Here is a 21,397-nt window from a genome sequence, read left to right as displayed (position 1 = left end):
ACAAACGATCACTGAATAAAATTCAATTATAAACACCTCTCTCCCGCTACCACTCGCACAAAGTTTACTACATACCATTGAGCCTTTCTACTTTTTTTTATAATATTTTTTTATGTAAAAATATGTCCTTAAAAATGGCCATTGGGCGTATATATAAATAAAAAATAAATAATAGCAAAGTAGTGTTGCTCACCCTCAGTGTTGAAATTGTCAAACGTAGTACAATACGTATTGTCAAGACGTATGTATGGAGCATATTGATGTACGGTTGTGAAACATGGTGCCTTACCGAAAGAGTTAAAAAAAGACTAGAGGCCTTCGAGATGTGGTGCTACAGAAAAATAATAGGAATTTGCTGGAGAGACCACATCACTAATGACGAGGTTCTCAATAAAATCGAAAAAGGTAGGCACCTAATCAAAACCATCTCAGAGAGGCGAGCCCGATGGATCGGCCACATTATGCGCCATGAGGGTCTCCTGCACGACATCATAGAGGGAATGGCTGAGGGGACAATTATAGAGGGCGCCCCCGACGGGAATATTTGGAGCTAGCGTGCGAAGATTTAAACTGCGCCTCATATGTCGAGCTGAAGAGGGCTGCAGAAAATAGAGACCAATGGAGGACGAGATGCAGGACTTAGCTGCAAACCAATCCCCAGGATTGAGACTGCGGAGAAGAAGTACAATTAATCTAACAATCATTTCACTGCGACTTGATTAAATGAATGTAGGCTAGTAACCTTCAAATAAGCGGTTTTACATGCGTGAAATGAAGGCAAAGAGTTAGGAAATTTAAAGATAATTATAATAATAATCTAATCTTACATTTACAAAATTAAGAACTTCAGCTATACGGGAAATTTGATAAAGTGGATAAATGTTTTTTTGCACGCTGTAAAAATTGGAGCATTAAATTGAACGTCAAAGTTTCCTGAAAATGTACGAAAAAAATCATTTGAAATATTAAAGTACAAACAGACTACTTTGAACGACGTCACTGATTAATATGAATGATCCACATTTCAACAACCTTGTTTTCAACCACTTATTTTTTAACAAATTACAACAGGGATGGAGAACGTTTTAGAGAAGATAACATGGAAGTCTAGGCATTTACAATGCATTTACTTGTCATTGGCTGATTTCAGAGGCCACTTTACACGCATTGTAGCGTCCACTATTTTGCCTATGTTTAAGCATCTATTTTTCTTCAATTCTTCCATCTGTTGATTTCAGTGAAGTCAGAGATTAAATCTTTATTCTGGAAAAGAGGTTCATCTATTCGAATTATTTCACAATTTTCCAGTTTTTAAAGTATTTCTTGGACCAGAGCGTTTTATTACAATATTTCGAGTTTATCCAAATGTTTGTAGACAAAAGACAAGATTTCATCCCCTAAGGAGTCATTTAGATTAACAAATAACAGCAAGAATGGAGAACATTTTAGAAAAGGGAATATGGAAATCTAGGCAGTTACAGGGCTTATGACCTGTCATTGGCTGGTTTAAGTGGTGACTTTACAGACTGTTAAACATTCACCATTTTACCTTTGTTTGAAAAATCTTTTTTTTTTCTACCGACCGTTTTCAAAACTACATTTACTTCTTTATAAAGGTATACTTTACTAATTATTTTTATCTTATTACTTGAAAATTTTTCGAAATTCAAAATAAGACTTAAAATAAGAAATAAAATGAAATAACCAAATAAACTATCATAGAATCAAGAACAGTCCAGAAACCGCATACGAGCATCGAACAGAAGGCGACTAAACTACTCTTAAATAAGAAATTTACGTTTTGACCGAAAAGTTTCTTTGTAGACGTCGCTCAGTACGCAACTCCCGATTTTTATTAAACAATTCCGTGTTGTGTGGTTTTAAGAGTAGAAATACTGCTGGGATTTTTAAGAAACAGGATGGGATCAGATTTCATGTGTAATTAGCAAATGCGTGTGCAAGTAGCAAATGCATTACTTAAAACTTAAATTATTTTTCCATCTGTTAGAATGCCAATGAACACAAAATGGACATTTTGTAAGTGTTACCAGGGTAGTAAATTTTGTAACCCTACTTTGCTCATCTGCTGAGAGAACTAATGCAAACTGGATCTCGGAATAAACAACGCCGTGGTGGACATTTGACCGACATTATATTTAAAACATCAAATATAATTTTAACATGATATAAAAATATCCTTTGTATGTAAAATAAAATTTATTTTATATTTCAAGTTCAAAGTGCATTAATTAAATTACTCTTATTAAATGACCCTTTACTTGTCTACTCTGTTGCGTCAATCTTTCCGTGTGCACAATAAAATTTTAGAGAATTTAACAAATTGCTTTTTTTTAACCTTACATTTGTGTGATGATTATGTTTTTTTCCCATCTGGCAACATTACGTGGCGACTTCACGAATGCGCGCGGCGAAAATGGGGCAAAGTGAGGGAATTTTTGAACTCAGTCCAATGTATTCATTTGAATAAATCCGTAGCACGTGACAACAAAATAAATTATTTTAATTAAATTACAAATTTAAAAACTTCAATTAAATTAACTTAACAATAGAATCACCATGTAAAGCGCCCTTGAGGTATTTTATTACGAAAATGGCGCTATATAAGTTATCCACAATAAATAAATAAATAAATATTCAAATATGATTCTACGCTCTTTCTGGACTATTCTTAATTCTATGTAAACTATATTTCTTTTAGTCCACTCATGCCAAGTTTAAAAGATCGTATCCTCACTTCACACTTCCCGTCATAAAAAAAAATCACATGAAAAAAATACTTGAATAACTCCATAATTTGTATTAATAATGTATTATTCAAATATTACTGTAATAATTAAATATAATTTAATTCATTGGTTAATTATACCTTGATAAATAAGCTGTGTAGCTTTTAAACCGGTTAAAAAAAATGTTTTAATATTTATTTTAAATATATATTTTTGCTTTTTTTAAAATACAAACAGAGATTAATAATAAATTAAGGTTACTCTTGCCGAGGGCGCTTACCAATATACTTTTTATAATATTTTTACATCTGAGAATAAACCAAGAAGACTTAACAGAGATAATTAATTAATTAATTAAAGATAATTAAGTTTATATTTGATTGACGTACACCGTACAATAAAAAAACAAAAACATAACTCAAAAACTCCAATCTCTTAATCAGTCATCACTAGAGAAACGTAGAACTGAGATGGACCTAATATGCATTTTCAAAATACTTAATGCTATAAATGATGTCCCATCTCTGTTGCAATATATTTATTTTTCATGTTACCAACCATGTCACCAGAAGTAAAAATCGGCTATTTATTGAATCTTCTAAGAGCAACTTTTGTTTTTATGCCCCAATGTTTAGAATGTGTAGATTAGTCAATTCGTCACACGATTTGGAATTCTTTGGAATAGATCTTCCGGCTTTTCGTAGATCTCTTCGCGACTAAAACAGTGTCGGATGATATTGGATTGGCACGGTTTAGCTCGAAGTTTTGTGTCATTAGTTTTTATGATTATACTGTATACTATTATTGTATTTTACTTGTTTGTCTTGGCTAGTTTTATGCTCTTTTTGTTCAGTTTCTTGTATTTACGTTTCTTCATGTAACTGTTGTAAATGGCTTAGGCCGTATATTCCCGTATAATAAATAAAAAATAATAATTTTCAATTTTCAGATATTTATTTTGTCAATTTTTATGTACATTACAAAATATTTCAATGCATACATAACACGAAAAAATTAATACTAAGATTTAAATATACAAGGATGATAAAATAAAAATACCCAGCAGTTATAGAAAAATAATACTTTCCTTTCTGAACTTTTTTTCACTAGAATGAAAGATGTCGATATCCGAAGAGATACGGTTGAGTAAGGACATAGCTCTTCCTACTGGCATTATCATCGGCAGGTTGGTTCTGCAAGCAGGAAGATAAAACAGCTTAAGCTGCCTATGTCTAGGATAGTCATTAGGAACATAAAGAAAAATACTCTCCATTACACCTATGTTGGTTGTAATACAACTTATCAATCAGAAAAAATACATAAACAAGTGTGCATTTCTTCTTTTCTCTAAACTATTGTAGCCAAGCATTTTCAGTATGAAGTCAGACGGGTACAACCACGGATAGTATCCGCAATCCCTTAAGTAAAGATACCTCAGAATTTTTTTCTGAAACATCTCCAGCATAAGAGAATACTTTAATTCGTGGGGTGCCCAGATCAGAGATCTACACTCAAGTCTGCTTCGCAGTAATGAGTTATAAAGAAGCCTTAGAACACGAGTATTCAAGAACACCTTAGATGTTCGGAGAACAAATCCCAAAATTTTGCGCGCGTTGTAATAATATAAAATTTGTGGAGCAGTAGATTTAATATTGGTTTGGGCGAATAAGACAATCCATTTTACTTACACCCAGCTCCACTATTCATTTTCTTATATTCTCTTTTAATTTTAGGTTCAAAAATTGGATATGGCAACTCAGTTTGTTACCTCCAAAGTTCACGAGGCACTTTCAGCTGATACGAGTATTTATTCTTCTCCTCTCACCAATCCCGGTATTAACACTCCAAGTGAAATCGACAGCCACTTCAGTACTATATCATACAGCAAAGGAGGATCTGTTTTAAGGATGATAGAAAACTGGATTGGAGAAGAAAGCTTCAAGAGAGCTGTGAACAGATATCTCACTACGAAGTAAGCAAAGCTTCAAAATATTTAGATCCAATGCAAATCATCAAGTATTATTATTTTTAAATACTTATAGGAATCAAAAGTAGCCCAGAAGTAATTGCGAAAAAAAATTAAGTGTGCTCGGAGTAGGAAGACAAAGAAGCAAATTATGATCAAATTATTGTAGAAATGAAACTATAAACAGCACGTTAACGTTCCCACTAAATGCTCACAATGATAATACACGGTTGTTTAGGGCCAGACCGCGAAACTTCTAAAGAACACTCCTCATGGTAAGCTTTAAAAAAATCCTAATATTTTTTTTCCAAAAAGTCATTTAATAAAAAAAAATAAAAATTGTGATCTCAAATGTAGTAAATCCTTAATTTCTCGGACGAGAAATCCCTCCACAAACCCCTACCCCTCTCCTACCTAGCCGCTTCCCTTGTCTGCGTCTGGTGCGTATCGCTCCGTTAATCAAAAACGTTTTAATCGATTTTTTTGTCGGGGAGGGGTAGGGGTTTGCGGAAGGGATGCTAGTCCGAGAAATTATAGATTTACTCCATTTTGAAATCATATATATATATATTTTTTTAAATAACTTTTTAAGAAATTTTATTATGATTTTTTTAAAGCTTACCATGAGAAACGTTCCTCTGAAGTTTCGCGGTCTGGACCTGGAAAAATTGTATATATGAGGGTATTTGAAACAAACTTTGATATCTCCATTGAAGGATATTTGCGAAAATCTTTGAAAAAAAATTTGTGAGATCTCTAACTGTGCTTCACTAGCCCAATGGAGAATGGTTGGTTTGCGGTGTCAATTAGTATAATTGAAACCAGTTTTTGTTAGATTAAGGGATGGTTTTGAATAACGCTTTTATTTGGGTAGGTGAGTTTACATCAGTGGCAAGCCGTGCTTTATTTTAAAGGTAATCTATTAAAAATGTTCATAAATTTATACTACATATAAGTACTTACATAACACGTAAGTAATGTAATTATAAATGACAATTTTTTTGTAATTCTGGGAAAATCAACTAAAACAACAATTATTATTAACCACGCAATAAACGTAGTTTTATTCTACACTATTTTAATACCATACTTGCACAAAAGTTTATTAACAAATACCACAATGACATTCCGCTTGTATTTCCATTATGATCTGTCATTGACAGTACTGTCAAGACTTGAGCACTGGCCGATTTCTTTTAAAATGAATAATGCCTAAAACGGCCACTGCGAACGCCACCTGTCCTATGTGATACATAATATGTCAGCGGTATCCCATCAAAGAAAAATAGTCCTTCGGAAAAAATGTTCGAAATACTAGTTTCCAAATAGAGAATCTTCTAAAATTATTTGTAATCTGCAAGTTTGTTTTAGTACTAAAAAAGCCGACTTGGGTTAAAGACGAAAAATACAGTGTACTTTTTTGTATGGACGAATAAGCTGAGGTAATCGGCTAGTTTCATCGTTCAGTAAGAATGGGCTGGGCGCTGGCGCTGGGCGCGCTTCATAGATATTTTTTTGTAGAAAGATATAAACGGTGATTTATAATAAATGACAATCACTTAATTTTTTTTCCCATAAACATGGTTACTATGATTTATTATTATTTAAAGTCAAATATAATGGTGAGCTGTGCATAATCGCTTACTTTAACGATTCGCCCCTGGTTTATATGTATAGTTTATTTTGGCATCAATAACTCATTTTCCGTTTATGGTGGAGATTTCTAAGTTTGCTTCTAATACTGCTGACGAACTGCATAAAATGTAGTTCGTCAGCAGGTGCTTTTAGTATAGTTTTAATATACGTAATCTTATCTCTTAAATTATATAATAAAAAAAAAGTCTTGTTACTATGGAAAAAAAATGTATTCCCATGTTCATCGAAAACAATAAAAAAAAATTGTTAAAATAAAAAGAAAAACACATTTTTTAAAATAAAAAACCACGTTCTAAAGCCAGATTTTCAGCAGACGTCTTTCTCTTAGCCAGATAAGTTTTTTTTGTTTTTTTATGTTTAATGAGAGCATATTATACACATTTGGTATATTGTTCTCTAGTGTTCTTTTCCTGTATTTATTAATGAATTAAGAGAGAGCTAGTCCATCTAGTGAACAGAGTATTTTAAAAATGCTCCAATTTATTTATATATTCAGATGCAAGCTGAGAAACCAGCTTAGACCACAATAAATATTTATACATAATAGATGAAATATTTATAGATTTATACAATAGGGATATTAGAATATCGTGTACAATTTTTTTAAATTTAATGATTTGATCATTGAGTCTTGCCTGATTTCATCATTCGTAAACCTATCATAAAATATCGCACTTCGACCTTGTCTGTGATTTTATTATTTTTTTAAATTTAAATGATACTTTTTTCAGCAATTACTCAGTAGTCACACCAGAGAAACTTTTTGTTGCTCTACAAAATCAAACAGATGATGATGGAAGTTTAGAAGGTTACCCCGGATCAACAGTTGCCTCGGTGATGGCTTCGTGGACTGTTCAATCAGGATACCCTCTCCTTGATGTAAACATCAACTACGAAACTGGAATTATGAATTTGACTCAGGTAATTATACCAACAAGAAAGCTTCATCATAATTTTCTTTCTCACCCAATGCTGCATAGAACTCTTCATTGGTAAATATAGTCCTGAGTATTATCATATGTTACATGTAGGCAAGGCAATCAGTCTTACGCTTCAGGTGCCAGTCCAGAAAAGAGATGCAAGGCGGTAAAATTACCGCGGTATTTTACGGAAATTTTACCAGATTTTGGTAAAATACGGTATTTTTCAGTAAAAAACGAATTTAACGTACTAATTTTTATTTTTCAAAGATATTACAAATACGAGGAGCTTTGTTTCAAGACACTTTACATGACTGCGATACTCAGGATTAGATCCATCGGATGGCTGTCGAGATTAATTACAAGTATGGGACGTTCAAGGTCATTCGGGATGTACTTTTTTCACTTTGTTTTATAAAAAAGGTTTTTATATTTTGAAACTTACCAGGATCGGTAGACATAGGGTCCTTAGTAAAACCTTAAGTTTGTGACCTTGAACGACCACCGCTTATGCCGCGATTTCGAAAAAATGGTGCTTAAAATCAGTTTTTTGTGTATAATTACGTCCTTGAAGGTTTTATAGAAAAAAAAATTATGAAAGTCTGAGAAAATAAAATTTACTTAAAAATCGCAATATTTTTTACTAAGACCCTTTGTCCACCGATCCTGTTAAGTTTCAAATCATAATAACCTTTTTTATAAAAAAAAGTGCATACCAAATGACTTTTAACGTTTCATACTTTTAATAAATCTCAACAACCACCCGATGGATCCAAACCTGGTTTTTACAGTCATGTAAAGTGTCTTAAAACAAAGCTTCTCGTATTTGTAATATCTTTGAAATATAAAAATTAGTTCGTCGAATTCTTTTCTTACCGTAAAATACCGTAAATTACGGTATTTAACCACGCCTTCTGGTAAAATTACTGAATTTTACATCCTTAGTCCAGAAACAGTGAAACATTGCAATTTAAAAAACCTTTTACATCAGCGTTTCACGACTTGGCTAGGAATCGAATCCAGGATCTCAAGAATGGTAGATGAGCTCCCCGATCACCTAATAAGGAAGCGGACTTCGATTTCCAAATTCAGATTTTTACTTTGTGACAAATTTGGAAGAGTGTTTTCGACTCGATGGCATCTCCCGTCCCCATCGTGGTGTATTGGTTGGCGCGTCCACCAACCGTGCTTGCGGTCCCGGGTTCCATTCCCCGAAAGGTTGACAAGAAATATTTATATTAATTGTCATTTTCCACTCAAGCATTTCTTCTTTTTTCCCTTAACCCCTAATGTTGAAATTGTCAAACGTAGTACCTTTTAATAGTCATTTTACTGTGGCTTGATGAAATCGGTGCATGTTTGTCCTTATCAGTGCATGTGCATATTAAAATGCATGTCATGTTGGTTTTATATTTCTGTGCGACAACTATGGTGATGGTGTATAGTGGGTTTTGCATGTTGGTTTAGTTGGTGTCCTGAGACGGGTACATCTCAAAACCGGTAGATGCAGAAAAGTCGGTAAGCGATTATTTACAAATATTTAATAACATTTAGTAAAATAATAATAGTGAAACCGATAGCAAGGCTCAGTCCTTACAACGGTTTTGTATATATGGATGGAGTACTTACACTGAAGTACTGACCGCGACTTGAAGCGTCAGACTAATCACCTTACCTTGGTGTTAGATTTTATTCGACAATGCAGTGCCCTGTGCTCCACTGGGTGAGAATAAAAGTTTGAAAACAATGATGATATATTTTGAGTTTTTCCAAATGTTTGAAGACAGACTGGATTTCCTCTATAGGGAGTTATTAAGATATACATTTACTGCAACACAAAGGGAAAAAATGTTTGAGAAGGGAATACGGAAGTCTAGTCATTTACAAGGCTTATGAACTGTCATTAGCTGGTTTAGGTGGCCACTTTACACACTGTGTATTCACCATTCTGCCACCATGTTTAAGCATCCAGATTTCCTCAACTCTTCCATCTGTTGACTTTCGTGAAGTAAAAGAGCTTTTTATTACTTTTTGATTTTTGTGTCAATTTTTAATAAACATTTTTCTACTAAATAAATTTTATGGTTTTAATAATTTATACTTTGTGATTCTCAATAGATTGATAAAATAAAAATAACGTACGGCGATAAATGTGGGTGAGATTCATCCATTTTTTAATAAACTAACTGGTGTAAGAGAAAGTTTAAACTTTTAAAACGGTTTTCAGGCGTTGCCTAGTAGGTGAATTGGTTCAGCCGGATAAATCTTGGAGTTGAGGAAATGTGGATGTTTAAACATAGGCTGAATGACGAATGTTAATTAGTGTATAAAATGGCTAATGACAGGTCATAAGCCCTGTCAATGCCTAGACTTCCATATTCCCCTCTAAAAATGTTTTCCTCCTCTGTTGCAATAAATTTGAATAATGATAATACCAATAAGTTTTTTTTTATTGAAATCTGCAGTCATATATATATAATTATACGGCTATGATATTATAAACGATACTTAATACTAGACTAAAAATGATTTGAAACTTATAATAACAATATACGTAATGTGTCATAAATAAAGTTATATTATACAAGATTAGAATATGCAACACCATAAATGAAACGTTTGTACAATTTTGTACCTTTGTAAATTTAAAATAAAATGAAAAAATATTATTGTATTTACTCATTACTACTCACCCGGGACAAAAATGCCTGCATGCTGTCGCTGATTTCCCTTTTGAATTTATTCTTATTCATGTTAAATATCACTCCCATTGGCTCCAATAATATTATTATACAAGTTGCAAATTCTATGTATGCACGAATTTTTTGCTGCATTAGTGTTAACATTGGTACAGTCAAATTATTTGATGTGACGGGTACGTTTAAAAGGTACATGAAAATTTATTAAATTATGTAAATTGGGGCAGTAATGCCATTTAAAAGCTTTAATAGAAACATTCAGCAATCTGTCGTCTATTACCCAAAAAGTTTATTTTAAAATGTATTCTCGCTTCATTGTACTTATTTAATTTGTAATTATTTCTGTATGATAGACTTTTTTATCATTTATTTTTGACTTTTTCTATTTTATCTGAATATGCTATTTTTCAGACTAGAATGACTGCTTTTGCGGAAGAAACTTCAGACACTCTTTACCACATTCCAATAACATTTGCAACGAAAAACCAATCTCAATTTGACAACACTAAACCGATCACTATCATGAGTCAAAGGAACATAAAACTTAATAAAGGCATAGGACTCGAGTGGGTAGTGTTCAACAAAAAACAAACAGGTATGTCATGTATTTATTTGATTATTGTAATTGGGAAACCAGCTTTGATAAACAAAAAAATGCAAAAAAAATAAATCGCAAAATACACATTATCACCAGTTTTGCAAAGCAGCCAAGCATGAGAATTTCTCCAAAATGTTCACAATATTTATGTTATTTATTAACTCGCAGTATTCGATAAATTAATGAAAAAAAGAAGATTCAATATTTAAATAAACTCGAAGCATCTTTGTTAACTATGCATGGCTGATTAAAATATGAGAAATAGGTATTGAGAAATGACAAAAACAGCGTTTTCGAATACACATTTAATTATTTAATAATTGTCTGCATACACAATAAATTGTAACGTATAATAATTACATTTAACAAACAAGTCATATCTGTGAATTTCAAACAATACTTCCAGACAACTGAGGTTATGTTTTACAAATCTACCAAGTTATATTTTGACTTGGAATTAAATTTCAAGAATTTTAAAAACTATATTAAAATATAACAATTGACAATAAACTTATAAAGATATTAAAATTCAACAGTTGTCCTTTGTGGATATTGGTTTTTTTTAATTTGATTTTGAAACAAAAGCAATTCAATTATGAAGTCTTGTTTGACCAAACCTCGTATCCAGGTTGTAGTTTTTTTTGTATTAATTAGACAGTATCAAACTCAATTTCGCTCCTTGGATTTTATCATCAGACTTCAGAATAAATACAGCGACATTGTGTTGTCCAAGTCAAAGTGAATTTTCATTCTTGTATTTCGGCTATTTTATGTTAAAACAGGGCACAAAATAAACGTTTCAACAAACAAATCGTGGATGTTAAACATCACATTAGGTTGAATAAGTATTAACTCGATATAGGTTATCAAGATTTGGACAGATATAATCGATAATTAATTGTTAAGATAGTTTTTATCCCATTGAAATCGACAATACAAAATAAAGGAGTAGGAAGCCTGTTTTGAAAAAATAAAAGATTGGATTTTGTTTTCTGACCAACTTGAAGCGATAAGCAGGTGTAATAGATTTAAATTCATTGTACTCACGTCTACATCGTCGCTTCCTTTCTTGAGCGATTACATCTCTTTGACCGGGCGAACACAATTTTTTCTAAATAGGATTTTAAACTACCTTCTATGTTATATTTTGAACAAATGACGCGATTCCTGACATTTTTATTGCCAGATTCCGGGCCGATGTTTGCCGACACTACAAAATATACTTTCGGGAACGTAACTATTTGCGCGATGCTTAAAAAAACGGGGCAAGATGAAATATATACGATTTAATTTATTGTAAATGCAGACAATTGGTAGAATTCCATATTTATTTTGGTACTGTATCCAAAATAAAAAAAGTTTATCGGATTTATTTTTTATAAAATGTACAGGGGGTATATTGTGACGCGTTTCGTCTTATTAGGACATTTTCCAACAAACTAACTGAAATATTTAAAAAAAATCCTTATATACTAAAAATAATTGCTATTTATGTTTATGAATTTCTATACAAGCCAAAATAAGTCGCGTAATTAAAATTCAATTAGGGTATACTGAGTATATTAGAGGAATATTTTGGTTATTTTGGGAAAAATCCTTCCATTATTAAAAAATATTTGTAAGAGTATGACTTTAAAATAATTATAAAAATTATAAAAATATTGATTTCATTTATACAGGTTTATTTTGAAAATTATTGTTGAAACTCTACATTTGTGTTTTATTTATTTATTTATTTATTAACGGACATTGTCCATGTATACAATTCATAAGGTTTAAATATTACAATAAAAGAATAGTTTAAAACATTTAAAGAAAAAAGAAAGAAGCATTGACAAACATAAGGGACATCGAGACAAGATCTGGACTATTTATTTAGTGCTCGTTTAAATCGTTGTAAACTTAAACCAAAAAAGTCCAGTTTTACACAGGTTTCATTAATGTTTTGATATCAACTAAGGTAAAAACACATTTGAGACCTCCATACTCGACGCATGATAGTTCATGACTGAACCGACCAAGCGCAAGACTGTGAAATATATAAGAAGCGTTTGTAGTATACACTCACACCTTTACAACGCCGTAATGTATGATCCGATGTGATAAATAATGAACGAGATATACCTAGAAAAAAAAGGGCGTGATAATAACTTTTTCCCCAACCTATTATATATGAAAAACGTATTTTTTATAACGTGATTTTTTTTCAGGATTCTACAGAGTAAACTACGATTCTTATACCTGGCAAATTTTATCAAGTGCATTAAACAGTGCTTCAAGAACCGAAATCCATACGTTAAATAGGGCCCAGGTGAGTGTTTTTTGTCTTAAAAGAACTTTTAATTTTGAGTTATAATGTAACAACAATCTAAAAACAAAATATTTTTTTACACTTCGTGCAGTATTTAAACTAATCATGGAATACCATGCATTCGAACGAGGCTTGCAAATCTGAAACATAATTTCAAAAATCAATGTTTTATTCGAAGTGCCAACGAATAGGGCACTTCATGAAATCATGCATTTATTGCGTGACACGTTATGCGACAAGATTATTTCCAGAAATCACCAGTCTGATGGCAAAATGATGCATCTTAAAAATGCTCGAACCGAGATAATCGCCTTTAAAATGTTTTATGGAATGGAACTTCTTTAGATAGACCTCAGAGAGTAGAATATCTTTAGCCGTATTAATGGTCCTGTTGATTGGCCTCTCCGATCCTGTGGTTTAACGCCATTGGATTATTTCCTATGTGGCTACGTTAAGTCTGTTATCTATGGGAACAAACCAACAACCCTCGAAACATTAAATAGCCCACCTACTTTCCCGGACTTGTTTAAAAGGTCTTGTGGTCTTTTTTCAAAGCCGCACATTGCAAAAAATTTTTTTTGCTGTAATGAACGGTTAGTTTATTATCAATTAAATTCGTGGAATTCACTTCGTAACACTTCAACACGTCGTAATTTCTTAACATAAATAAGTATTTATTCGTTTTATTAATATTTTTAGATTGTTGACGATTTGCTGAATTTGGCCAGAGAGAATGTGACAGATTATGCCTCGGCGTTAAACGTCATCCAATTTCTGGAAATGGAAACAGACTATGCACCCTGGACTGCTGCATTTGCTGGCTTTAGTAGCTTGAGAAGAAAGTTCGCTCTGACTCCAACTACTTTATCCCGTCTCGATGTAACTATTCGTTTTGATTTAATTCTTATTTATTACCGAGCATTTCATGATATATTTTTTTAAGTATTGCTAATGGCCGGTTGCAGAACAAAAATTTAAGCTAGTTACAAAATAAATAATACCACACAGAAAATGCCGTCATGTGAGATAATTAAATTCCTTAGTTACACGGCAAGTATAAAAACCGGTAAAAACATGTATTCTCATTTGGCATTCAATCAAATTTTTCATCAATAAGTGAGTAATTTATCTACAATTTTTCGGAACTTTAAAGAACAAAACCTGATAAAATGCAATGTTTGAGTATGTCCAAATGCTTGCAGACTGGCAGGATTTCCTCCCTAGGGAGTTATTCATATTTAAATTTATTTTAACTTTACAAAAGTCAACAGATGGAAGAGTTGAGTAAATGTGGATGTTCAAACATGGGCAGAATGGTGAATGTTACACAGTGTGTAAAGTGACCACTTAAACCATCCAATGATAGGTCATAAGCCCCGTAAATGCCAAGACTTCCATATTCCCTTCTCAAAAATGTTTTCCCTCTTTGTTGAAATAAATTTAAACTGATAAAATGCGGCAAGAAGTACAATGAATTATCTTTATTTTATTTTATTTTTATTTTATTTAAAAGACAACAGACATTCCTAAAATTACGAGACTCGCATTAAGGTCCAATTAGAGGCTTCCTCGTAATAGGTAACATAAATATTTATTGTATTTATTTTTAAATACATGTTTTTTGAATGGTATGTTTTTTTTTAAATTTGAGGATTTCTCTATTACAGAAATATAATTATTCACTCTCTGCCTTATATAAATATCAATCATTAAAAACGCTGAGTCATCACTGAGGTAACTTGGCAATTTAGTTTTTTTTATACATGAGAATGCACATAGAAAACATAACATAGAGAGAGAAAATTACAAAATTTAAAAACAATACTGCCCACAGTTTAAAACACTATAAATGTTTTTAATTTCAATATGTATAGTAATAAATTATTTGTATTAATAACCTACGAAAAAAAATGTACACCTTCGTTAAAGTATTTTTGTTGAGCAGATATTTTATAATTGGTTTGGCTAAATGATACAATCTATTTTACCTCTTCCTACCTTCACCATTAATTTTTCTTTGTTCTTTTAAATCATTTTCTTGTTAATAATTGTTTTAATAAATAGTGGAAATAATGTTTATCGTTACTAACCATTTTAATGGACACTAGAAAATTTGCAAATTTAATGTCAAACCAAAAACTTAAAAAAATTATGTGTAAAAATCCACTGACTAAGTTCTGACACTCTTGTCAAGCAGTACGATGCAGGATCAGAGTAATTTCGAGGTAAGAATAAGTTGCCAAATACCCTTTTTTTTATTTATTTTTTTAATATATATTTGGACCCCTGTATTTAGTAGCCTTCCGTGTCATCTAAGGTACTCGGAAAAAATCGTTTTTGTTTGTCTTGGAAATGGGATTTTCGATCACTGATTTTGGTTTATTACCTTTATGAGTCCAATCACCATTGTTGCAAAGTTCAAGAACAATGGCGCGTGATAACTACTTTATACTACACTGTGGATATTTGTTAAGGATATTCCATCTTTCCTGCATTCTGCTTCAAGATTATGGCGTTGCAAACTGAAAAATGGGCACTGAAATAACAGATGTTCGATACTCTGTAAATAAATATCATCGCATGGACAATAGTCATCATTCCTTAATTTAAACCTATTTAGATAACTTCTCATAGCTCCGTGTCCGGTAAAAAATTAGGTCGTTTCGAAAGTACTTTGGTGATGATGACGGAAGTTTGCTGCATCAGCCAGCATTGGGAAAAACATTGTAGTGATTTTACCTGTAGAAGAAGCGCGGTAATGATCCTCCTAACGCTGCTGCGTATTTTGTTTTATACAGCGTTTAGCAAAGCTAAGGGGGCCACATTCCCTTACTAGCTTCATCTTATATTAAACAATTCAATTTTTGACAGAAGAGGTGAGAAAAAAACAATTTAAGTCATTTTTTAAGCTTTAGAAATACAAAACGTCTCCGTTATAATCAGCGCGTAAACTTTCAATATCTCTTACATCTTTCAAACACTCCACATTTCTTGCGCACCAATATATCTTGCTGAAAATTTCATTTACTTTTCTGATCATAGTCTATCATATCGCTATTTATTCCTACCTCCACACACCACGTTATTCTTCAGCATTAAAAAAAAAACTACCTCTTAATGTAACAATAAAATCTTCTTGGCCACTTTAAGAAACGCCTGAAATATTATACTATTTATTTTGGATCCTAACCTCTCGTCATTTTTTTCATTTTTTTTTCTTTTCTTGATCCTCTTCTTGTCTTCTTTCAAACTCATAACCCGATCCCTCTCTCATCGTCATAAAAATAATGATGGTATATTTATTAACAAGTTCATATATGCAAGCTCTATCTGCCAACAAAAAACAGTTGTAATTTAAAAGTAACTATGTGTATATATGTGAGGTAGTAAAAAAGGTAACTGCTATTTTAAAACAGTTACACTCCTGAAACACCTAAAACAGTATCACAAAAAATAATTTAATCGTTTTAAAAGAACGAAAACTAAATTACCAAGCGTAGAAATATTTTTTTTAAAACATTTCGCTTCGCGCGAAAAATTCGACGCCCCGCAGCACTTCATACCGCGCTTCGCCATAACTTCAAATCTTTATCCATAATACCTTCCTACTCGTATTGTAATCTTCCAAGGAAGAAGTACATATACATATTAGCATGAAATCTCCTCGGCCCGTCTTCACTCCACCGCACGCCCGCGCAGTCCCGTGCCCTTGTCCATCCGTATCTTAAAAATGAAATTAGCACGCTAAGAAATTCTTTACCAGTATTTTAAGAGTTAATCTACAAATGTTTACAAATATTTATTTTAACCATTCTGCTTTTTGGTTGTCTGAGAGATATTTTTTTTAGCAGTAAGCCAGCTAAATTTCACTTTTCTTGAAGTTGAATTTTTAAATAAATAAATACGCTTATTAAACAAGTAGAAATTGACAATTACCTGTAATTTATTAATATTCAAGACTTAAATTACAAAATGAGTTGTTGTATACGTATCTAATGAATGATTTTTTTTAACAGTTTCACATCCTAGAGTTGATGAAAGTTGTCATCGAAGCCCATTCATTTGAGGAAGTCGCAACGGATGCTCATTTGAAGAAAATGTTAAGAGCAAGCACGTGGAATTTTGCTTGCCAATTGGGTCATAAGGAGTGTACGGACAAGTCGATGGACTTATTAAATGGTCTGGTCAACAATAATGCTCGGTAATAACCACAATTTTTCAGTAGTTAAAGTTTGATTTAAAAAAATTGAGATATGTTTTGATCATCTGTTACGAGAAGGTAAGGTGATTAGTCTTACGCTTCAGGTGCCAGTCCAGTGACAGTAAAACATTGTAGTGTAAAACCATGTTATGAACAAGCCTATCTTAGCAAAAATCGAACTCTATCAACATTTACTATTTTTTTAATGACAGACCATAAGAAGAATAAAGATTAAGACTTCAATTATTATCTTATGAAAAGAACAAGCAGGACTTAAATATCAACATTTCCCTTGGAATTGGCTTCATTGAAAAGACAAATGTTACTCAATGTGGTGAGAAATTTTTATCACGTCGCTTATTAGCACGTCGATAGCTGTTTGTGATTGAGCTACTTGGAGTATAATATCTTTTTCATGTAATAAATGTTTTATTAATTATAAAAAAAAAACTAAATGATATTTCCTTAACTGTGTAGAAATTTTTTGTCAATAAGTATTATTTTCTCTCTCCGTTCATTCTTTCTCTAAAGCACTATTTATTTTTTAAAGAAATAAATACAGAAAAAATAATTTTACAACCGACTAGTTTTGGCAACTCACATTGCCCTCTTCAGGGTTATATAATAACTGACGTGGTTCATAAAACAAAGTAATTTTATTTATTCCTTTAAAATGTAACCAAGTTAGTGCTACAAACATCCAAAATACAATATTTCTTTCTTTCATATTTTTTTCCTAAATTTGTCTTTTTTTTTCAGTATTCATCCGAATATTCGTCCGCATGTTTACTGCAGTGGTCTTCGAACCGGAAATGAAAGCCATTTCGATTTCCTGTGGAACAAATATTTGACGGAAAACGTGGCCAATGAACAACTTGTTATTCTCAATGCACTGGGTTGTACTAAACATGAAAATTCCTTGGTGAAGTAAGAAAATAATCCAATGTTGTACATATATTTCACAATCAAGTTTCATATTCTGTATGCGAGAGGTTAACTAAAGTATCTGCAAAAAACAACTTTTCAGGAGAGACAAATTAGTGATTTTTTATACATTTAACGTATGTAAGTAAATACTCGCGATAGGAAAATATCACGATATTTTTTTAACAATTTTGAATAAATAGGGGTCTTTAAATATACTGTCACGAAAAAACGTTTTTTTTGTACATATAAGTAGCAATAAAAATATATGTTTTTAAATACATTTATGAAGTAATAAGAGAACGGACGCAGCAAACTCCGGTGATAACTGTCATCAAGCGGTGGCGATTGGTTGGCTTGGCCATGTACTGCGGATGCCTTCTGAGAGCCTTAACCTCGCTTGTCTATTTTACAAGGCATCACGTTCTCGACGTCCTGTATGTCCACTGCTGACTGTTCTTCGGCAGTTTATGTCAGAACTTTGGGACGAGAACATGACTTGGGAGGACGCATAGGAGTTGGTTACCGACAGAAATGCAAGGAGGCTGCTTGTGGATACCATATGCTCCAACTAGGGAGCGGACATGGAATGGTGATAATGTATATAATTATTTTATTGTCTTTGCTATATGTTCTGTTTGATCAGTTTCTCGTATATATTTTTTGTCGTGGAAGTATTGTAAATGGCCTTGGCCGCAAATGTAATAAATAAATATGACGATCATGCACCAGATTTTGGGTGAAATATTTAGAAGTGTGTATTTATATCCAATATGAATTCTGATGTATTTTTTGTTTAGGTTCTTAACAGAAACTATTAATGAGAATAGTACTATTAAGGATCAGAATTTGATGACTGCCTTCAACTCCGCCCTTACAGGAAACGACGCAAACGTAGAAGTTGTTTTCTCCTTCTTCAAAATGAATGTCAATAACATCAGGAAAGCGTAAGTTAAGAAATATATTTTCAACTCAAGTATACCAATGTACTTTAAATTCGTTAGTCGATTTATTAACTCATCAAAAAGGAATTGTGAGTCGATTTGACCCGATCTGCCAGACGAATAAGAAATCCGTGACCCAATAATTGAAAATTAAAACCTATCAAAAAAATATTCAGTCTTCAGTTGACCCCTGCGATGTTTTCAAAATTTTTCAATATTAATTTTCCGCTGTTGGATATTTTTTTTTTGAATTTGCATTAGTCTCACGCCTTTTCTTTTTTATTTATTTTTATTTAAGAAGGTAAACATGAACAAAAAGTATAAAATGAAAATAATGAAACCCACTTAACCGCGAAACCGGCTTGTCAGCAGGTTTCTTATTCTTCCTTTACAAAGAAAAACGTTAGAGATATTTCTTTTCGCATTAGTACCTACCTACACAAATTTCCCTATTCACACACAATACACACAAGAACTTCTGTGGTTAGTGTAATATAAAGGTAACTAGAACTGAGCCCGCCATAGCAAATTTACATATAGAGGAGGTCATTTGCTAATTATCGGACCTTACTATTTTAGCTAAATTTTTATAGTTTGGGAGATATGTCAATTGTTATGCTTTATTGAGATTTTTCCAAAATTTGACCTTCAAGCATTCAGAACATAATTGTTTTCATTATTTTAGTATATTTTCATTATTTTTTGGTAGTCATAAACATTTGTGATAAAAATACATCGGAATTTCTTTCAAACTTGGTTTGAAAAATAAGATACTACGCTTTAAAAATTAAAAAAGGTGACGAACTAGAGAACTAACTTAGAGTAAAATAAATTATTGAAGGTTTTTTTTAATTTCAGATTGAATTTGATATTAAAGTTTTTTTTAAAGTATTTTTTTTAAAGCGTTATATTTTATTTTTTAACCCTAGTTTAAGGGAAGTTCCGACGAATTTTATTCACAAATGTTCATGACTACCAACAAATTGTAAAAAAAATACTAAAATTATTTTTAAAAAAACTTAAAGTTCTGAATGCTTGAAGGTCAAATTTTGGAAAAATTTTAATTAAGAAAAAAAATTGACATATCTCCCAAACTATAAAACTTTTGCTAGGGAAAGTAAAATCCAATAATTAGCTAATTACCTCCTCTATTTGCGAATTTGCTATGGCGGGTTCAGTTCCAGACTCCCTGTTTACATATTTATTTAAATTAAAATATTATAACAGAGATGAAGAACATTTAACGGAAGGGAATACAGAAGTCTAGGCATTTACAGGACTTATAACCTGTTATTGGCTGGTAGTGACCAATTAATACAGTGTATTCCTTTTATATTCTGTATTCATTCAGTTCTTCTATCTATTGATCTTTGTGTAAAATTGAACCTTTTTTTGATGCGGGTGACATTCCGACCATATTTATTTGTTTTTATAATTTACTTACTGTTTGTAAAAAAATAGTAAATTAAACACTGCAAAATATTATTATGTTCAGATTAAAAATGTAAAACTGTAGTAAAATATCGGTGAATTTGAATAAAAAGTAATACAATGGGAAAATAACTACAAATTTGATGGAAAACGCAAACAGAATATTTAATAAAATATAAATAAGTTTTTTTCTTGACACGCCATTAAAATTATATAAAAAAAAGTTCTTGCACACATTCCACGGTGAATGATAGAAAATAAAGGTATTTGTAGTAATAAAATAAAATTTGTGGTCACAAAATGATCTCATAATAGTAATTTTTAAGTAGTAAAATAACTTTTTAAAAATTTGTTTATATATTTTTTATGTTTATACCATGTACAGGGGGTTCTTCTTTTCAGAGCATATCTTTATCGGTACGTATCGAGACGGTATAAACTAGCATCTATTTATGTTCGAAAATATTTATAAATATGTAAGAAAATTCAAAGTATCTTCGTCAGTAAACTATAATTGAACATGTTTAGAAAAAAAAATTAAACGTATTATATTTTTCATACAAAAAACTTAATTTTACTTTGCAGACAAAATTTCAGATAAATTTTATCTTCCCATTAGAATACGTACCCTGGTCTTGTTTCAGACTTATTTCTTGCTTGTTATTTTTTGTTTTAAGGCAGGACCTTTTTAGTTAGATGTATAAAAAAAACTATTTCGAAGACAAATTAAATTTAAAAAAATTAAGATAGATCAAACATAATGAGCTTAAAACAAACAAAGCATTAAATTGTTAAAATAACTATTGAATAAAATTATTTGAATTAGTTGAAAACGATGTATTCATTTTTATTTTTCAGTTATGGTTCAGTTACAGCACCTATGTTAAACATTATTGGCCGAATGAAAGGAACCCAATTACACAGAGTAAGTTGTGTTTTTTTTAACTATTGAAATACAATTTTTTTCGATTACTTACAGTAAATACATGACTGAATACGA

At 31.6% G+C, this 21,397-nt stretch overlaps 1 protein-coding gene across 1 annotated transcript in view; it reads left to right on the top strand.

Annotated features, from left to right (window-relative positions):
• The window catches only part of LOC148280687 (membrane alanyl aminopeptidase-like), a 58,989-nt gene that overhangs the window by 10,863 nt on the left and 26,729 nt on the right, over nt 1-21,397 (top strand). The window contains exons 6-14 of the mRNA XM_088227994.1: nt 4,481-4,719; nt 7,101-7,290; nt 10,400-10,583; nt 12,797-12,897; nt 13,597-13,776; nt 16,914-17,098; nt 17,858-18,025; nt 18,823-18,969; nt 21,256-21,322. Of these exons, the coding sequence (XP_088084120.1) occupies nt 4,481-4,719; nt 7,101-7,290; nt 10,400-10,583; nt 12,797-12,897; nt 13,597-13,776; nt 16,914-17,098; nt 17,858-18,025; nt 18,823-18,969; nt 21,256-21,322 (1,461 nt within the window). The remainder of the gene's footprint in view (nt 1-4,480; nt 4,720-7,100; nt 7,291-10,399; nt 10,584-12,796; nt 12,898-13,596; nt 13,777-16,913; nt 17,099-17,857; nt 18,026-18,822; nt 18,970-21,255; nt 21,323-21,397) is intronic.

This window comes from Micrasema longulum, unplaced genomic scaffold, assembly GCF_059751315.1.
Source record: "Micrasema longulum isolate JH-2025_06_02 unplaced genomic scaffold, ASM5975131v1 h1tg000551l, whole genome shotgun sequence".
In the NCBI taxonomy this organism is placed as follows: domain Eukaryota; kingdom Metazoa; phylum Arthropoda; class Insecta; order Trichoptera; family Brachycentridae; genus Micrasema; species Micrasema longulum.
This window is presented reverse-complemented; position numbering and strand designations above follow the sequence as displayed.